Raw genomic sequence first — 17140 nt, 5'->3', positions numbered from 1 at the left:
GACTTTTGAGTTGTGAATGTGAACATTATCTCTTGGCTTTCGGGTTGAGAAGGATGAACTTTGGCTTGGGGTTCTCTGCCCTCAGTACCAAGGAATAAGAGCTATCTATGCATTAGTTTGAGTCTGTTTGACGCAGATCTACTGTTTAATTTGAAAATTAGTCATAAGCTAGCGGATTTTGTTTGAGTCTGAAATATAATATGTCATCTTTGACGCTTGTAATCTCGTATCTTCGACTATGGTTGCTTCAAAATTTTTGCTTTGTGTTATTTGAGTTTTATGCTCGTTTATCAATGAATGAGACTGAATTGATTAAAAAAAAAAAAAAAATCCTTTTCGGTTTAAATGAATTGAAGAGTATAAAGTTACTTATATTTGAGAGTTTTTTTTTTTTTGAGACACAAATACTCATTCAATATAACTAATCCGATATTAACCAAAGCAAAGATGCTTTTTCGAGTTCAAAGTGCAAGAAATCAAATAATTAAATTAAATTAGGCGTTTTTCGTTAACTCCCCTTGTGCCTTTCCACCAAAATAATGGGTTTTTTTTTTTTTTTTTTTTTTTAATAAAAAAATTAAAAAAAAAAAAATTTAAAAAAATTTTAAATAATTTTACTATTATGTTACATAATTAACACTTTTTTTAAACCAAATAAAGAAATAGTTCAAGTTACTACTGCGTCATGGTATTGATGTGTTATTTCAGAAACTTCATGGGTTGCTTACATATATTGTGAGAAACCCGCACGCAATCATAATTTATTAAAAATACAGTAATTGACCACAAAAACGACAACAACAAAAGGAAAAAACAAAGAAGAAAACAAGAGGAAAATAAATCTTCAGGTTCCAGCAAGCGGGCACACATTTCTTGCAGAAAGCATAGTTCGTTAGAGAGAGAGAGAGAGAGAGAGAGAGAGAGAGAGCTGTTCGATGAGAGATGGCTCACTTCCTCTTCTAAACCAGACCAAGCGAAAATTCTCGTTTCTTCAATCTTCGTTTATCCCTGTATTCGGGTTTCTGCTATACCTGTTTTAGCCTGAACTTTTAGGTAAATCTTCTTCATATTTATATATAATATATGTTTATGCTCGTGTTATTGATTAGTTGAAATCCTGCTTTATCATCAGAGAATTATTTTTTATTATGTAGTGGAGTTCAGTTATGTAGTTCTGTTTTTTAGACAGAAAGCGATTTAACGGAAAAGATAATTCAAGGTATAAACAGGGTATCCTTCTGTTTTTGATGCGGAAATCAGATTTTGTTTAAGATACCCAAGTGGGCAAATGGGGTTATTTATTGTTTAAAATCATTCTCATGTTTTTGTTTGGACCAGAAAGATTGGATGGGAATACTCTTGTTGTTTATGTTGGTGTACTTTGTGGTTCTGTTTAGGATTAAATTATGTGCTCGATTCTGTTTGGATTTAACTTCTGTGGTCTAACTTTTCTTTCAGACATGGATGAGAATTCAAACGACAATGAATCATTGATGGCTCGCATCCAACAGTTGGAACATGGTATGTGCATTTCTGGTATTAATTCTTGGTCCTAAAATGTGTTATCTTTTACTATCAGTGAACTAGTTGAGCAAGTGTCCAACATAGACTGGATTGTCCATTTAATGTAATTGAACAGCTTTCTGGTTTTCTTTTCCTACTGCTGTTGATCAGTGTAATGAAACAAAGATGGCATTCTATTTGATAAAATCAATGTTTTTTGTTTCTCTTTCGAATTTTCGGGTGTAAATTTTTTGGGGGTATTTGTACTCTCCCCGTCTACTATTTTCTTAATAAAATTTATATAGTTGCATTAAAAAAAACAAAAAAGCCTCCAACTTCTTTTAGCCCTAGATGCAGTTACTTCCTCCTCTACAATTCTCATCAATTAGGCCTCACCTGTTTGAAACCTGATCTTATATGTTCTCTCTCTCTCTTTTTTTTTCCTTGTCTTTTTGTATGTTGCATTTTTGCCCTTTCCCAATTGGATTAACTGAGTTTACACATTATAAGTTGAAATATTCATTCTCCACATTTGAAATTGTAAGTCGTGCTTTCTAGAGCACTATGTTCTAAAGTTGATCACTCTGATGTTCACCAGTATCAAATCTATTTTGATCAATAAGATATAACATATGGATTATTTCTTTTGTAGAGCGTGATGAATTGCGCAAAGATATTGAACAATTGTGTATGCAACAAGCTGGACCTAGCTACCTTGCTGTGGCTACGCGAATGCATTTTCAAAGGTATAATTTTTTTTTCCTCAGTCCAAATTATCTATCTTCCCCTTTCTCTCTTTCCCCTGTTATCTTCCGTTGTTTGGGAGGTGGAAGTGGAAGGAGAGAAAGGTGTTCCTGTAGCCTGTTTGTTGGTATATTAGGGGACATGATTATATGCATCATAATAAAATAAATCCCCTATTAGGACAGCTGGCTTGGAGCAGGAGATTGAGAACTTGAAAAAGAAACTAGCTGCTTGCACAAGAAATAATACAAATCTTCAAGAGGAGCTTTCAGCGGCCTACCAAATCAAAGTAAATCTTGAACTTTTAATTATGAAACTTGCTTAACCCTTGCTCCGTGCTTACTAGTCTGCTTTGCTTTCCCCAGAGCCAACTTGCAGAGCTGCACAGTATAGAGGTCTCAAAGGTTTCTCTCTCTCTCTGCCGTCTTCCTCTTTAAGTGTTTCTGTTGTTTACTAACTTATGCATCTTCCATCAAAATCATATCTATCAAATAATCACGAACATGACCAACAACAAAAGCCAAAAGGACATAAAGATTTAGTAATGGCTTTAGCAAGATTATGTTCCGTTATAGTACTGTTCTAGAAGAGTAGTCGATTTGTATGCTTGTCACTTGGAGTGCTGCTGTGTGGAAGATGACGCCTTTGTGCCTTTTGTGGTGTCTATGGATGAATGAATGATAGAAGTTTTGAGGACCGTGAGAGGACTTTGGAAGAGATTAAGTCTTTATTTTTTAACACATTGTAACTTTGGACAACTGCTTTTGTTTCTCCTTTGGTGTAGTTACTATGATTTTCCTGTTCTTTTTTTTTTTGCCTCTACTAGCTAGGTAGGTGGCTTCTCTTGTATACTTCTTGTGAACTTGGGGGTGCCTTACGCTTTTAATGATATCTCAATTACTTATAAAAAAAAAAATGTTTGGGTGATAGTGTTAATAGCTATTATGTTCAAATCCCTGTATGTTTGGCTGGTTGCTCCCAGTAGTACTCTATTTTCTAATTTCATAGAGTTTCTGGATTTGTTTTCTTCTTCTTCTCCCTAGTTGGGTGTCTCTCATGTATATTCCCTGTGTACTTAGGTTATGTCCCTCTATGTTTTCTTATAAGATTGAATTACTTATTAAAAAAAAACTGCAAACTTTATGAATATTGTATTTTACATGAAATTATTTGTGCTTTATTTTTATTTTAAAATTATACTGCCTTTTCTTCTTTTAGGATCTAGCTTGATCTGTTCTCACATTGCCTCAATAGAAAATAATGATGGATAATCTTCTATGGCCATCCTGCTTGAACGATCTTGCGGTTGGCTTTTGCAAATAATTTTTGGAAGAGCTGCATCTGTTAGCAACAAATTTAACACGTAATACTGAAGAGGAAAGATGTAGGCTTAACACTTTTAGAAAGTGGCATGGATGATAGTTTTATATAGTTACATCACCTCTAGGTTTTGGTTCGGCCTCTTAGGAGACTGAATTATTCTCATGTTATGACAAAAATGAACGGGAACCTCGTTTCACTGTTGTGATTTGTTTCATTTTCCTTTTTCAGAATATGGAAGCTGAGAAGCAGGTTAAGTTTTTCCATGGCTGTGTAGCAGCTGCTTTTGCTGAAAGGGACCATTCAATAATGGAGGTTATGACAGTTACCACCTTTAAGTTTGAGTTTATTGTATGTCTTTTTCTGGTTAGATGTTTCTCTTGTATACTTCCTGTGTGCATGGGTAGTGCCCTTTCACTCTTAATAAATTTCAATTACTTATCAAAAAGACAAAAAAAAAAAAAAAGGTTTGAGTTTATTGTATGATTCTTTGTGAAAGCTTTCCTGCTTTCAATAACTGTACAAGTTTTTAAAGATACTTTATGGGTGGTAACAGGCTGAGAAGGCTAAGGAGAAGGAGGAGATTATGTCGCTGAAATTGAGTGATATCCAGAAAAGGTATTTGTCAGTCTTTTAACCCTTTGGGTGTTCATTCACTATCTGTACTCACCATGCTTAATAGAAAACAAAAGTGACTTTGGTGGTAAACATCGAAGATTTTATTGCTATCAATATCATATCTATCTATAGAATGAGGCGGTTGTTGAAAATTGATGGAAATCACCTAACAAGAAGAAATCAGGGGAAAAGAAATTGTAATAACTTATAAGCGAAACAGATGATGACTATCTATACTGAGGATTGCTAGGGTCCCAAACTAATGAACCCAGAAAATTTTCCAAATTGACATGGCAGACTGTGAGTAGCAGACAAGAGAGAAAAAAATGCATTTTTTTTTTTAAAAAAATTTTTTTAATTTAAAAACTCTTGCCACATCAGTTTGGTAAATTTTTTGTGTTCATTTGTTTGACTCCCTAGCACTAGCCATCTATACTAGGAGGGAAAAGATGAGGAGATATTTGACATTTTTGTTAAAGATCGAAAAACTATAAATGCTCTCATGGACCGGAAAGAAATCTGATTCCTTGTTTATTATGTCATTCCCTCTCAAATACCACTGCCACAAAAAACTTGTGCAGTATGTATGCTTTGTGAGGTTTGAATTTCACAGTGCTGTAGTAGGTGGAGCTGACAGAGGAATTGGTGATTTCTTGGCCTTTTTTTTTTTTTTTGTTTTTTGAGTTGTGAAGAACTTTGTGTTTGATGTGATGATAGGGTCCATCCCCTTAAGAGTGGTTCAATGATTCAGTTTGTTTTTTGTTTTGTTTTGTTTTTTTTTGTTTTGTGCTTTTATTTCTTCCACTTGTGGCAATAAGATTGTAATGGTGGATAACGTGTTTTCTAGACCTTCTCAACCGTGTGTGTTATGGAAGGCACAGCAAGAATCATTTAATACTACCCATTTTACTTTTTACCCCTTATATGGGTAGATTCCTTAGTAGCTTCAGGAGTAATGAGCAGTGTTATCCTCTTTGAAGGAGGTTGTACAAGGGTAGGAAGCTGATGGTTGGAATATGGAGAATAGGATGACGTAGAAAGTTCCACTCTTTGCAATTGCTTAGGTTATTGGGGAAGGGCGGAGGAGGGTATTTTGTAAAGGCTAGGATTAGTTTGTAGACAAAAGCATAGCAGTAGATGGAGATTGGGTCTCCTTTTGTGATTTGTAAATCACATGGATTTTCTGATGCATCTTACTTCTCTTGTTCTTGCTTTCTTTTGTTATTGATGTACTTCTTGTACATATTCCTTCTATGCTTTTCCCATATTTATTTGAGTGAGAAGTTGATGTAAGGGATGACGTGTCATTCTTTGATACTTTGTGAGAGCTCAAAAAATTGTGAATGGGTCTTGGTGCTACAAAGGAAATCTTTGGATTTTGTTGTGTGCTCTTAATGCATGACTTAGAAAAGTGAAGTGCCCACTCACTTCTTGAATGCAAAGTGTGCATAAAATTTGTTTATATAGTTTTAACACACAGTCAAGTGCATCATCTATTATTGTCCTGCTACTTTTCTCATTGCTCCATGATAATTTTTATGTTTAATTTGCATGATATTCTATGACACAGGTTAGATGAGCTTTCCTCAGATTGTCTTGAACAGAAGAAACTCAATGATACATTGCAGATTGATCTAGCAAAGCAAGAAGATCAGAATAAGACTTTCAAGAAGGTGATTGTCTCTTCCCCACCCCCCCCCCCCCCCCCCCCCCCCCCCTAATGAACCTATTCCTATTGTATAGCTTTTTCTTAGGTGATGGCTAGACTGTGTTTTGATCCTCTTCTGGCATACATATAACTTAAGGATTTTCTTTTGTATGGTGTAATTACTTCTCTAAATTTTCCATCGTGTTTTTTCGGTTACAGTGGCTTGCATATCAATTTATCAATCTTAACAGGATTAGGTGCTGGTTCAGGGTCTAGATAATTCCACCTTGGGCTAAAATAGTTGTTAATTAGAAAGATGAAGCTTTGGTATCATGGCCTCCTAGGCTTGTCTGCCCTGCTTTATGGTTTGTCTACTTTGTACAGCTTTCTAATGTCAGTTCTGTGTGTATGTTTGTTTCCATTGAATAGGTAAAAAGAAAACAACAACTTTATATAGACAGATAAGAAACCTTTTTCTTTTTAAACTTGTACCATAACCACCTTTCAACTGTCATGGTTTGATCTCTCAGTTGTCTTCTGCCACATTGTGGGTGAATCTGCAAGTCTGGGGTACCAATTGGCCACTACACGTTCTTTGTGCATATCGCACTTCACTTTCTACTTCGTTAGGTATTTGGGATCCAAAACTTGTATGGACACCTCTAGGGTTTCCATATTGAAGATGCATTTCTTTTATTCACAAGGAGGCTTGATGATTGACAATGATAAGATCTGTTAAGATATTGTGTTAGTCTTTTTGTTGATATAAATTATTTGTATTTGTTGCTTAGTTTAGTATGATTAAGCATCTAACATGAAACCTATTTTTCCCCTTATTAGTGAGGTATGGAAGGGGTGAGGTCATGCGTTCAATCTTGATGAATGTGTTAGTTGTATTCATGTGTGTGTGTTTGCAGTTGCGTATAATTTGTTGATCTATGCATCTAGAATGAGCTTCATGAAGAACATGTGATATATACACCATATATTAGAATATGATCCCATATTAAAGTTGTAGTCATTCATGGTCTTTGGGCCAGATGGAATTTTCTTCCTCATTAAGCAAGGGGTGGAGAGTGAGTCACAGGTTAAATGCCATATACGATATGATAGTATTCAATTAATCTCAAATAATCAACAACATATGTTTTTACCTAATTACTGTACCTAGAAGTCTTATTGTATATTTTTTATAGATCTTAGAAATCAGGGCAGCTATAAGATTCTCATTTTCCTGCTTATACTTCTCATTTATTTATATTGCTTTCTTACTGACTGAGTTTTATTGTTAAGACCAAATTCTGAAACTTGATATGTTTTTTTTTTTTTTCTTTCCTTCCATCCCATTTAGGTCTTATGCGTACATGTTTACTTTGACAGGTTATTGATAAATTTTACAAGATTAGGCAAGATTCTCTCAGAGAATTTGAGGATATAAGTTGGGATGATAAATGTGCGTGTCTTGTGCATGATCCTCAAGAAATGTGGAGTTTTAACGATACTTCAACCTCCAAATACATTGTAAGTTTCATCGCTTTTGAGTTTCAGTTATCGTTCACTATTGATCATTAATATCATCCTATGGCTGGATAGCTTGATACCATCATCCTATGGCTGGAGATATTAATTACTACAGTTTGATGTTACTTCTCACATTTTCTTGGTTTGGATGTCACCTTTACTGACTTTGATGCACAAAATGATCTGAAAGCACCTAACGTGTTGACCTGTGCATGAGCTAATGATATTAACAATATTTTATTACTTAATTATGCTCGTAAATAATACTCTTTGTATATAACCCTCTCCCCCTTTTGTATTTGGATATCCTTTGTATTCCCTTATAGATTCTCTGAAATCACCTTGATTTATCCTTATGCTTGGCAGTACATGCAGAACAATTTTTTTTTTTTTTTTGTTCTGAACTTAGTTTCGCTTGATTTCTTCTTAGTTTTTTGGATGATTTATTTATTTGAATATTGTTGTAAGTTTCAAACATGAAATGAAATAGCAGAGATTGTAGATGTTAGAGTATGGACAATTACTAAATTGAGGAGCAGTGCTCGTTGAACATTAAACAAAATACCTATGAAAGAACGCCATCTTTTGAAATCATGAATTAAATGCATAAAATCCAACCAATCCATGCATCATGTCGGAAAAGACCAATCCGAATTCTGCTAAAAATGGAAAAAAAAGAGAGAATAAATACCAGAGTTCCAAAGGGTGGGAGAGTTACTTCGATTAAAAATACTTTATCTAATCTGCCTACCTATTTCATGTCCCTTTTAGCCTTCTAGTTGGTGTGGCCAATCGCCTAAAGAAGTTGTTGAGGGATTTTTTATTGGGCGATATGGGTGAAGAGTTCAAATTTCACTTGGTCAGCTAGACTAAGGTGTGTACTCTGATATTTGAAGGAGGGTTGGGTGTTCGTAATTTATTTGTTGTCAACCGGGCTCTTCTGGGAAGTGATTGGTTTGTAATTTACATGTGTTTAAAGAAATGATCGTAGCTTTGAGGATCATGAGAGGACCTTAGTGGAATGAGGAATGCTACACTTACTTCCATTTTTTTACACAATTTTTCCACACCCATAGGTAGAATTAAAGGCTTTATTCTTTAAGACTCTTCCTTTGGGTTGCTACCTTAGATTTTAGTTTTTGGAACTTTCAAATTTTCTTAGATCTCTTCTCCGCTACTAGCTAGGCTTCTCTCTTGTATATTACCTGTGTACTTTGGTTGTGCTTTTTAATGAATTTTGCAATTACTATATAAAAAAAAGTTCAGATTTATATGAATATTGGTTATTATTACTTAGTTTAGGTCCATCTTTTTATCTGTTCACTCCTGTAGTTGCATTGACCGGCTTCTGTGATATATAGTCATTATGCACGGGTTGGATGAGAAATATTAATTGCGTTGATGTGCCTATACCCTTTGTGGATCTTAGGAATCAAACATACTTGGTTAGCTCAAAGATAAATGTGATAACTTCGAAAGCAAAATAATCTAGTTGTCATTTGATTGTGATTTTATTTTTTGCTTCTGCCACTCGAATAACTTATTCCTCAGACAGAGTGCATTGGAAGAAGAGCTTGGGGCAATGCGGAAATCTGTGGATAATCTTCAAAATAAGCTACGGATGGTACAATTTAATTCTACTCCGTTATTGCCTTTTGTGTTGCAAACTGAATAACTGACTCTGCTTTTATTAAATCTTTATTTCTTGTTGTCCATAGGGGTTGGAAATTGAAAAGCATCTAAAGGACAAAGTTCGTGAATCGGAAAAGAAGAAAGTGAGTTCTTTAATGTCTTTAAATGTAACTTATATTCCTTGTGCGGAGAGAGAGAGAGAGGCATATAAATATTGAATCCTGATTGTTTATTTTTGAACCTAATTGCCTTACATGCAGATACGTACACACAAAATGATCAAGAGTGGGATAGCAGGGTTGCATCAATACCATTCTCAGCATAGAGTTCATGTCATGAATTTACTTGATGAGGGAAAATCTCATATGAATTCAATTGTTGATGCGATAGACGAAAAGATTAGGCAATTTGAAGTGAGCAGAGTACAAAGTTTGCGGCCTCCTCAAGGAGATGATAAACTGGAAGAAAATGAATGTCGAGATGTACATATGGCTACTGATGCTGGCTCCAACTTGTTATCTAAGGTTTGTTCACTACAGGCTTATGCTGTGCATTTGCTGGTCTTCTGTGTGTGTGTGTGTGGGGTATATTCTGGTTGCATATAGTGCCTTAATTTTGCATTGCCTCAGTGTGTGTGTGTGTGTTTTTTTTTTTTTTTTTTTTTTTTTTCATCTTAACGGATGAGAATACTAGGGAAGGTTGCCTATATAGTCATCACACTACAAGTCTCATTCTGTCTATTCATTGACAATGATGTAGAATTATGTATTTCATAGTACATGTGCTTGCAGCGGAGCCTTTGAAGTAGATAGCTAGGTGGAGGCAAGCAAGCCAACCAACAAGGGATAATCTAAACCATTCATTGCATGAAGTTGTCCTGTGAATCATATAAAAAAAAAAGAAAAAGAAAAGAAGAGAAGAAAAAATGCTCCATTGTTCTCTGAAGTGATCAAGGAAATTCTATGAATTTGATGACTTCAGTCTCATATGGACTAGTAAAAGAAAATTGCCTGCCACTCCATTTGAGACAGTGACTTATGGGTGGCAAACCGTAGCATTAAGAGTTTAGGGGTTGAATAAAAATTCAGATGCAGTCCCATAGAAGTAGCTTGTCTACATAATCTTCCCAAAATTTGATACAAGATCCAGTTCCAATTGAATAAGGCGAAGAAGGGAGTCCAGGTAACCTACCAAAGAAACTTCCAGGAAGTCTAATTAACTCTCTAATCCAGGTAACCTTGTAGAGAAACTTCTTTTAAGTCTGTTTTAACTCTCTCTCTCTTTGCTCCTAGCTTGCTGCTATACTTGCCTGGGATTACAGAATGCTATAAAAATTCAACTCCTAGAACCTATGAGCATTTCGTATATAGAGATTTATTCCTGGACAACTTGATTACTATTTTTGGATCTCTTAAAACTATCAAATGGTTCAATTTAGATGCCTGACCTATTGTTGCTTACCCAACCAAGGCTGCCAGTTACCCTTAAACTCTCCTAACATTTTAACTATATAGACTCGATTACTGGACATGTGATGGAAAGAAACAGTTTGTTTGCACTAAAGATTATTTTCTGGAATTCTATGTTCATATTTGGTATGCGGTTTCATTGTTCATATTTGATGCGTTGTTTGCACAAAAAGGTTGTGCAGTAGCGCAATACCTTATACATAAGCACTTTATTTGACTTTGAGAACTGGTGTTTGTTTGCTAGAAATCTACCCTGATATTATCTCTAGTGGAACTATGATATTTAATCATGATGAATCAACCTGATAAGAATGTTGGCCCTGTTTTCCTGCAACTTCTAATTTTAATCAGTTTATTCCCTTGCTGTTCAGAGCAATGGTCCTGCCTTACCAGATGTTGCGGCTGACGGAAAAGGCGACACCTCCGAAGCCCTTGCACAGGCATTGCAAGAGAAGGTTTTTGTACATTCTCTCATGTCTTTCTCATACTATCTCTCTCCCCCACCCACCAAAATCTGTGGTAATTATTTTTCTGTGGAGTATGAACTGTGTGCTTCGGATATGTAGTATCTTTTACCATTTTTGTTATTTTTCCTCAAGTACGGAATCTATGTCAGGTTGCAGCATTGTTGCTTTTATCGCAGCAGGAAGAAAGACATTTATTGGAGAGAAATGTGAATGCAGCTCTTCAAAGGAAAATGGAGGAGCTCCAGAGAAACTTATTACAGGTAATTTCAGCAAAGTGTTTGTTTCTGGTCTGGCACTTCAGCTCCGTGACTTTAACAGCATGCTGCCTGTAGAGACTTTTAACATTATGTGCTTGCAGCTGGCACCAAATCGAGAAAAGAAATTTACACGGTCGCAGGCAGAAAATATTTGAGTGGATGGGGATGTTAGCATGCACATAACTATATATGGTTTCGCCATACGAATGTTAGGTCTTAGTTCATATTGATTTGTTACCTTTCTCGTCTTTTCTCTGTGTTGGTGCCCACTTCCAAAACAAAAAAAAAAACAAAATGGTCCATGCCTTTTTGGAACCTGCAGTGATCTACATTTTCTGGTGTTAGTTTCAAAATAAGACCTTATTTATGCTACTAATTGATGGATGGGTTCTCATTCATGGTTTGAAAATCTCCCGGTTATTGCTTTCTTCTTTAGGGTGTATTTGGTTTGGATTTTTAAAGTGATTTTTTTAATAAGTTTTTGGAATTTTAATTAATTATCAAAAACAAAAAAGAAAAAAAAAAGGAATTTTAAAGTGAATTGGATCAAAATTTGATATATATATAATTCAAGATAGTGATTTGTTGTTGAATGTATAAGATAAGAGTAGAATTTTTTGGAATGAAAATTGATAAAATCACAATCAGATTGATTATTCAATGCATCAAAGACACTTAAAAAAAATCCTGAACAAACAAGCTATTAATATTTTTCACTGTTGAAAATAAAAAATATTCACAACAGAGTTTATCCAGTACAACATTATATAAGCTGCTGTAAAATGAGAAGATTGCATAAAAATAACCTTTTTTTTTTTTTGGGTATAAGTGATAAAAATTTATTAAAGTGAAAAGAGGCTCAAATACACAATGAGTATAGAAGAGAATCCACTAAAGATGAACTTTTTTTTTTTTTTTAAAAAAAAAGAAGTTAAACAAGTGGACTTGGGAAAATTACATTATTTCGAGCATTATGTGAAATGAAGACACAGTAAGGAGTCAGAGACATTGAGGTGAATATATTATAAGTTCCTCTATCTGAATAAACAAGCATATGACTTGAGTGAGATAAAACTGAAGTTGGTTATACTACAAGAAGGTCATCTATACTCATCTTGCTCCTTTTTTGCTCTCTCTCTCTCTCTCTCTCTCTCTCTCTCTTTAAATCACTTACAAGTTCTGTGCTTTGGCTGCATGCTATTATGCTTCAATTAGCGCTTTCCTTTCAGTTTACAAGGGTTTTCCTGGAATTTTTATTTTTTATTTTTTATTTTATATATATATAACTAATTCAAATTCATTAAAAGTGCAGAGGGGTGCAACAATAGAACAAAAAAAAGTATATAAGAGAACCCCTAATGTATAGAAAATGAAGAACAAAACTCCAAGAACTCGAAGAAATTAAAAACGGGCAAGCTATGGAATGCTACTATCCATGTTTAAAGGCATTGAAACAACATTTTCTTCAACTCTTAACATTGCAGTCTCATGATCTTCAAAGTTCTTTGCATTCCGTTCTCTCAAAATACACCACATTAAACACAAAGGAGCCAACCTCCATACTTCCGAAGCAGTACGGTGTCCCAATTCTCTTCTTCAACTCACCAACAACTCTCTCACCCTTTGAGGCATAATCCATCCAACATCAAACAATTGAAAAAACGAACTATATAATTCTCTTGCAACCTCACACTGAAAAATGAGGTGATCAATAGATTCCCCACTTTTCTTACACAGCACGAATTCACCACAATAACATTCATCTTTCGTTATTCATAAAAAAAAAAAAAATAATAATAATAACATTCTTCGTTATTCATAAAAAGATAGCTCTATCGTAAATTATCCAAAGTCAAGATTTTTTGAAATAGTGTGAAAATGATTGTTTGACTTTTTGGCAATGGACACATTTTGGGATGGCCAATAATAGAAATGTGGCTTATTTTTATGGACAGAGGGAGTATTACTTTTGAGGATGTTTTCACCTCCTTGAAGTAGTGGGAAAATTGTTCTCTATTTGAAAAGATTCACACAAAATGAAAAGGATTGGATTTATATCTGGGAAACCAAATCTGTTGAAGGTATTATGACTTTACATAGAGTTTAAGTGATTCCTGGGTAGTAAGTGGTCCACTGGAGCACACACCTCCTTGGCTGAGTCTTGAACTCTAGCTTCTAATTTTGTAGTTTGATGTGCTATTATGTACATGAAGTCTTTGGTGTCATACAAAAATTAAATTGCCTCTGCCTTTCATCTTGAGCTATGCTATGTGACCAAGCATGACTGGGTTTTAATTGTGTTATGTTCTGATAATTTTTCAGTTGGATTTATTGATTGATTCTACAATTCTTTAACTGGTCCAGGTCACCAATGAGAAGGTAAAAACTCTCATGGAGTTCGCGCAACTAAAGCAGGAATATCGACTACTTCAGGAGTATGATTTCTTTCCTTTCAGAATCTTACTATCTAAGTTCTTGTTTTTTCTTCTGTTACTGCTTTGTTTGCCAGTTAAGAGAACTTGCAAAATTTCACTACGGCAAGTTCTCGTTTGGAGCTTAAAACAAATCTATAATTGTTAGTGGACCACCCTTATCTTGTTGCATTAGTGATTATTGATGATGTGTCAATATGATTAAATATGTGGCTTGTTACTGAGATGGGGGTGTTTGCGGGGTGGGGTTCTTGCTGCTCCACTTTATCTATGTGGATATTGTTGAGAGAAAGATACAATCACATATGAAGGTGTTGAAAATTCCGTTCTTCAACTCAAATCTACTTTCTTCCGTACTTTGTATGAGTGGTCTATCACCATTGGAGGGATTTCTGTTCCGTCTTTTGGTCACTTCGTAGAATACATGCATTTTAGATTGTAACTTTTTGGAGGACTCTATTGTATACAACCTGTCAAGAAAATTTTTATTACCTATATAAGAAAAGTTGAACAAACTCTATGATTGAGTAACAATTATTCAGGAAGTGAATGCCCTATGCCTTAAGGCCATCCTCTTGTCCTTGTAGCTCCTTGAAATTTAAATCACTTTCCTTACAAGTGGACCAGTGAATGACCGATCCATCTCAAATAACTAACCATCATCTTGTAGTCTATTGGTGCTAGATGCAGTTTCCACTAATGGATTCATTTATTACTTTTTCAATTCTTGCATTACCTTTCTTACATCACTATGCCCCTGTATCTGCTAGCCGTGCTTTTCGACACGTGTCTTGACCTCCTGGAATATGTCATCGAACTTATTGTGACATCATTGTCCAACTGATTTAGTGGGACAAATGAGTAAAATGTCTCCTTTACCTTGAAATGCACAATAAGACTAGCCTATTCTCTCCTATCGGTCCTAACGTCATCCACATCACGCTCATTTAATGGGTATTGCCCTCACCATTTAGCTAGCAAATCCTTGGGAAGTGCTAAAGAGTAAACCTTTTCAATTCTGAAGTTTCTCTCCATAAATAGATTTTGGGAAATACCTGTTCTCTGTTTTCTTCAAATGAAATCGTAATGTTGATGAACAACCTACTCCGTGGAAAGTTTTGTGTGGTATGCTTTGCAAGTCCTTTCATGACTGAAGTAGAATTAAATGCCTAACCTTGATATAAGCCTCTTGCTGGGGTTTTACCCAATTAGATTCACACTTGTCATTATCCTGTTTCCCGTATCTTTGTCTGCATCAATATGTCTAATTGTCTAATTGATACCCTTTCTTTTTCAAGACCAACCACATCTTCTTGAGGAATCCTATCAGATCCTCTCTTTTCCTTTTTTCTTTTTAATTTCATATTTACTTTTATCATTTAAAGTGTGTAAATACCATATTGAAGTCTATCTTTTTGTCTTTTGAATCATTCTATCAATTGCTTAAGTAGCTTCTGTTGTAGATTTTCCTTCATCAAAATTTACGTATCACATGACATAATAATGTGTCAACACCTGATTATATTGTTGTGATGGTGATAAGAATACCAAATGCTACCATTATAACAGAATGAACCCAATTACTCTTCCTATAATCTTGCTTTGAACTGAAAAATTTGGGTATTCTCAGTCGGCTTCTTATGGATTTATTGGGTGATGATTTTGTTACTATCTGTCTGTTTCGTTTGCTTGCCCTTCTCTTTGAAAAATTTTCTACACCTTTGGCAATAGTTGGTTTTAGTGCTGATGACTTATTACAGTAGTACCTAACCAGAATGTGATGCATTTTTGTAGGAACATCGGTAAGGAGATTAAACAAGGAAAAGCTTTGGTTGATATTGGAGGGAAAAAACTTGTTACTGAAAGAGATGGAAAGTTAAAAAACTTGCTAAAGAGAACATATCTGGGACGTTGGATTGGTCCACTAGATGTAATCGGACATGAAGCTGAAGTTCACCAAAATAATGAAGGGAAATTCTTCAGCCGAAGGTCCTCCAATAGCATGGACTTTGCCAGGTTATTGAAAATATTTTTGTGACAGTCTCTTTGAACTGCTTGATGCATGATTTTAGATGTGTGGTTCTTATGCAGACAAAATGGTTTCCCATAGATTTGTTCACTAACCTCAGAAATTTAATTTACAAATGTTTGCTTTTCTTTCCTATATTTTCCATTTATATTATAATAGTTATTTAATTTTTCAGAATGAAGGTTGAACATGCAACTCTTAAGGAAAGCATGGAAATTATGGAGCATCTGACATCTTCAATTCATAGGCTTCGTCTCTCTCTTTTGAAGGTATAACACTATATCATATATACAAACAGTTGTTACTGCAAGGCATGGGATGTGCAATCTTTTTCCTTCAGACCAGGGCCAGGGATGCAGGATTCTAAACGTAATACATACACTTTAGATAGTGATCTGGTTCAAGATTTCCTTACTTTTTGATGAATGCTTGAGATGCTTGTTCATTTTGTTACCACATTGTCAAAGAGTCATGTAATTTTTTTCTCACCTGATAGCTTGGAATCTCTCATGTCTGTTTGATTAAAAGATAGCAGTATGATTCTAATTACCTGTCTAAAATTAATGTGCCATGTGCCTGTGCTATAATCTATTTTGTAGGCCAAAGAATCGGTTTCTGAAGGTACAGTTACTAGCATTTCAGAAGCTCTTGATGATATTATTAATGAGGCAAAACTTGTCAAGATTGCCCTTGGCAGCTCCCTGCCCGTTAGTTGGTCAGCGGAGGCAGATGTTGGTTCCATTGATGAAAGCATCAGCAACGATCCCATAGATATTTATGGGGACCCCAGCAGTGAGAAGATTGATTCTGTTTCTGCTGCAGGATTTGAGATGGTGGAGCTCCTCATACTTGCAGCTCAGATACTGAAGAACAATACAACGAGAAGTAGTTCCTTAGAAACCTAGAAGGTATCTGATCAAGTTCTGGTAATGTTGGGTCTTGGTTCTGGGTTGGATGCCGCTTGATTGGTACTGAATGCTCGTAAAAGCTATGAGGTGGAAAAATGAAGAATTATTGTCGTGATTAGGGAATGAAAATGATATATATGTGTTGCAAGAAGGGGAAAATGTGCGAATCAGTATGTTGTCATTGTACAGTCATTTTGTTATACCGATGTTTTAGGAGGATTTTGGGGAAGTTCAATCCCCTGAACTTGCTAGGGTGAATCTGTATCAGTTGCTCGCCTAATGTACAGGAATATTTTGATTGGGTTCAGATTATAAATCCAACTCAATAGTGGTTTAATGTTAGATGACCCTCTGTTTATTTATTACAAGTCGCCAGCATTTTGGAAGATTGTCACTAAAGAGAGTCACTATCAATTTCTTCCCAATTCAAGTGAACCTGGCCTGTGCCTGCCCTCTTTGCTTAATTGACTTATGCCTCACATAGACTAAGGAGTCAATACAAGACTCTGGTTACATAAGGGCCCAATAGTTTTTGGCAAAATTTGTGTCATGCAATCCTACTTGTGTTTGTGGAGCGGCAGAAGTGGTGTAC

At 35.2% G+C, this 17140-nt stretch overlaps 1 protein-coding gene across 2 annotated transcripts; it reads left to right on the top strand.

Moving 5' to 3' along the window:
* The first annotated feature begins 846 nt into the window (after nt 1–846).
* Nucleotides 847–16916, top strand: MEE13 (myosin heavy chain-like protein). Of its 2 annotated transcripts, none has more exons than XM_059589613.2 (18): nt 847–1053; nt 1459–1521; nt 2156–2249; nt 2428–2536; nt 2613–2651; nt 3799–3882; nt 4124–4185; nt 5756–5858; nt 7214–7354; nt 8910–8978; nt 9073–9129; nt 9247–9510; nt 10827–10910; nt 11072–11182; nt 13544–13614; nt 15406–15627; nt 15816–15909; nt 16240–16916. In XM_059589613.2, exons 2-18 carry the CDS (start codon nt 1461–1463, stop codon nt 16543–16545), a joined length of 1971 nt encoding a protein of 656 aa, XP_059445596.2. In that variant the 5' UTR covers nt 847–1053; nt 1459–1460; the 3' UTR covers nt 16546–16916. The 2 variants fall into 2 exon arrangements, with proteins under 2 accessions (XP_059445596.2, XP_059445597.2); XM_059589614.2 differs by having other exon boundaries at nt 850–1053; nt 2433–2536.
* The last annotated feature ends 224 nt before the right edge of the window (nt 16917–17140 follow it).

This window comes from Corylus avellana, chromosome 4, assembly GCF_965113065.1.
Source record: "Corylus avellana chromosome 4, dhCorAvel1.hap1.2, whole genome shotgun sequence".
NCBI classification, from domain to species: domain Eukaryota; kingdom Viridiplantae; phylum Streptophyta; class Magnoliopsida; order Fagales; family Betulaceae; genus Corylus; species Corylus avellana.
The sequence above is the reverse complement of the archived record's forward strand: the minus strand, read 5'-3'. Positions and strand labels throughout refer to the sequence as shown.

What these genes read in the sequence shown, in the direction of transcription:
- MEE13 (XM_059589613.2), top strand. Translation starts at nt 1,461, where the DNA reads ATGGATGAGAATTCAAACGACAATGAATCATTGATGGCTCGCATCCAA. An exon ending in GGGACCATTCAATAATGGAG is followed by an intron (nt 3,883 to 4,123) that starts GTTATGACAGTT and finishes GGGTGGTAACAG; the next exon opens with GCTGAGAAGGCTAAGGAGAA. An exon ending in GAATATCGACTACTTCAGGA is followed by an intron (nt 13,615 to 15,405) that starts GTATGATTTCTT and finishes GCATTTTTGTAG; the next exon opens with GAACATCGGTAAGGAGATTA.